Source organism: Geospiza fortis, unplaced genomic scaffold (assembly GCF_000277835.1).
Source record: "Geospiza fortis unplaced genomic scaffold, GeoFor_1.0 scaffold66, whole genome shotgun sequence".
NCBI classification, from domain to species: Eukaryota; Metazoa; Chordata; class Aves; order Passeriformes; family Thraupidae; genus Geospiza; species Geospiza fortis.
The window spans coordinates 3090749-3094056 of record NW_005054312.1 but is presented as its reverse complement, the minus strand read 5'-3'; the positions used below and the strand labels follow the sequence as shown (position 1 = coordinate 3094056).

The 3308-nt window shown below is 42.0% G+C and overlaps 1 protein-coding gene across 1 annotated transcript in view; it reads right to left on the bottom strand.

Moving 5' to 3' along the window:
- Positions 1 to 2903, bottom strand: part of DDB2 (damage specific DNA binding protein 2) — a 13591-nt gene extending 10688 nt beyond the window's left edge. Inside the window, exons 1-2 of the mRNA XM_005419447.3 lie at positions 2882 to 2903; positions 2217 to 2400 (exon numbers count right to left, since the gene is read on the bottom strand). Of these exons, the coding sequence (XP_005419504.2) occupies positions 2217 to 2388 (172 nt within the window). The 5' untranslated portion in view covers positions 2389 to 2400; positions 2882 to 2903. The remainder of the gene's footprint in view (positions 1 to 2216; positions 2401 to 2881) is intronic.
- Positions 2904 to 3308: the final 405 nt, after the last annotated feature.

Below are 3308 nucleotides of genomic sequence, written 5' to 3'. Positions count from 1 at the left end.
AGGAACACCTGAAAATTTCCCAAGTACGGCAACATGAGCTCCCACACAGTTCCTGAAAAGCCTGCTGTGAATCAGAACTTTCTGTCTGCTCACACTGTAGCCCATACAGTCTGCTTACAGCACTGCCAGTTTTATTTTTGATAATAGACTTGCTGATGCCTCACTGCCTGAAAACCTTTCTGTTCTGAGTGCTTTTTGCTGAGAGCACAGCTTGTTTCTAGATTTTGTTCATGTTCCAAATTTTTGTCTTCAGGGACCTTTACATAAAAATTAGATCTGTTCAGTTCCATGTCTGTGATCTGATCATCCCCACAACAATGGTCTGTCCCAGGCAACCTAAATGTCAAATGCATTTATTAAGAAACACAAATGCTATTTACATTTAAAGACACTTATTTTAAAAAAACAAACACAGAAGACTGAAAACACGTGGATCATCCTATATGATTAGAACCTAATTAAATCTTTCTTTAGTGCAACGATGGAGAAAGGCACACTTCTTTGTTCACATAGTGAGAACACTTGTCACTTATTGAAGTAGTTACATAAGTATTTCTATTCTAATTCCTTTTTTTTCACTGAAGAATTGGTATCCACAGTCCCTTCTTCAGAGGCCACAGAAATTGAGGTATTTTTTTTTCAGATGCCATTTTACAATGAAGGATAATTTATTAAGAAACAAAGCTTCAAGCCTTTTTAGAATCAGCTGAAAGAAACCTTCTAAAAATGTGGTTTAATTGTAAGAAACAGAAACTGTCATATATGGATCAGGAGAAAAAAAAATTCCAAACACACACAAACTGGAACACAGAACAGGAAAGCTCAAATACAAAGGTCTTCATCTTTTTAAGAAATGGTTAATGGAAAAATATTATTAGCCTCATTTTTCTGAAGTATCTTACAGGAATGGCAGATGCTTACCAAATACAAAAATCAGGTCATGAAGTTTCAATAAAATCATGTAGCTAAATTAACTACAGAAGATGTTTTAACTATTTACAATTATAGACAGAACTCCTTTCAAACAGAGCATTTTGCCTCCACAGTCACTGTTCACCCTGCTAACTCTTCCAAGTTTGGACTTACAGACCACACAATGGAAATGTGCAAAATCATAGAACCCCTGTATCTCTGACTTTTGAAAAACACTTCAGTAATTTCTGGATCCTTAAGCCAAAATTGTACAGAAAACACATAGTATCTCCACATGGCAGTAACCCTAGTGATCTCCTAAATCACTGATGGAATTAAAGGTTTTATCTGAGAAAAGGAGGCTGAGGGGAGACCATATTTTTCTCTACAACCACCTGAAAAGAGGCTGTAGCGGGAGGGGAGTTGGTCTCTTCTCCCAAGTAACAAGTGATAGAAAGGAGAAAAGGGTCTCTAGTTACACCAGGAGAGGTTAAGATGAGTAGATGTGGCATTTAAGGACATGGTTTAGTGGTAGATTTGGCAGTGCGGTGTTAACAGTTGGATTCTATGATCTTAAAGGCCTTTTTGAACCTAAATGATTATATGAAGTTGCTGTAGATAAAGTCCAGACAACTTCCTCAATAAATGCAAAGCATTAAACTTTCCAGTATATTAGAAATTAATCACAACTCCACATTACATCAAAAATCATTAAGATTTGGTCTTTTTTGTAAGTTAGTCACTAAAGGAAAAAAATGCACATGAGCACAAGTAATTAGAGGAAATTCTGTCCTTTATAATCTGAACAGAGGTAGAAAGTATTCCTATTTACTGTAGCAAAACTTAGAACACGAAAAGAATGGGGTTCAAATACCAGTTCAGACTGGATGCTGTGGGACACAAGCCTTAAAACTAACAACTGCATTTGGAATTGCACAAGAGTAAGAATGTATTACCAAGACTGGTCTGTCTGACACTAAAGCAGAGATCTGGTAATACAAGAATTCCATAAAACTTGACCACCCTCAAATGAGCTGTAACAGCATCTTCAGTGCTTCAGGCTTTTATCAAGGGGTACAGAGTCTCAAAACTTAAACATTCATGCAAGCACACACACTCACTAGACAAAAACTTGGAGGATGTACTGCCCCAACACAAGTCTGCCTATTACTTCAACATCTAACCCCATCTGAACACTCATGTCTGAACATGCTTCTTGGCATTCTTCCTCTTCAACTAGTCAATGCCTGTTATTTGCAGTAAATGTGGTAGGAAGAAAGAATAAGAACCTGAAGAAATGTTACCGATTTTCCCTGAGGGTTTAGATGTTTTTCTCACAAACAACTTCTTTTCTTGTTTTTCATTCCCTCGTTCTCCATAGTCCCGTTTCCTCTTCCCAGCTGATTTTGCCTCTTCTGGCCAATGCTGACATGCCCTCTCACGCTTCTTGTCCTTTGGCTGGTTCACTGGAGCCATTCTGTCTGACCACTGAAAGCAAACAAAGCACGGAAGGTAAGACTGTCAGACACTTCTAACCAGAGGACAGAGAGAAAAACTGGAATGGAACACATCCATATCCAAGTTAGGCTGAAGGTAGTGATTAGACTTGTATCCTCTTTCACTGGGATGACACTAGCTTTTTGTTCTTCTCTACTGAAGAGAGGAACAGGTTCAATAAAATCTTCTTTGTTCACATATGAAAATTAACGTATCCTAAAGCACTAGAATGTTTTGACAGATGTGCCTCTACCAGACTCTTAAGCCCGAAACCCAAAGATGTGCATAAAGTACATCTGTGAAACCACATAATACCCTAACTGTTTCTCTGGTAGCTCACACTGAGCTCCTTAGATTCAGCTAAGCAAAATGTCAGAATTTTTATGACGATGGCCAGGGCTGACTGGCCTTGCAACAAATGGGCTCAGAAGGTACTTCCTGCATAATGGCCACTTTTCCTCACAACCACCACCTGGTATTTGGATTGGGCTCCGGCACTGCCTGGCAACCACACCGGAATTGCTCTCCCGACGGCGGTGGGATTCAGCCACTCGTGTCCCGCGTTATGCCGGCCACAACACCAGCAGGCCCCTGAGGAAAAGCATGGACCTGCCACTGCCTTCTCTGCAGCCAGCGGCCCGTGCGCCAAACGCCCTCCGCAGCGGCAGCGCCTTCCCGCAGAGCATCCCTAGGCTGAGCCTGTGCTTTCGCTGAGCTTATTTAGAATTCCTGAATGGCCGTCACGGATATCTGCCCGCGTTAAATATAGCTTGGCGGGCATGGCGCAGGCTCTTGCCCTTCCGGCAGCTCCGGGCCTGGCGCGGGGCCGTCCCGCAGCCCCAGGCGCGGCCCAGTGCCCCCGCGGCCTGGGCGGAAAGCCCACCCCGCTCTCACCTGCG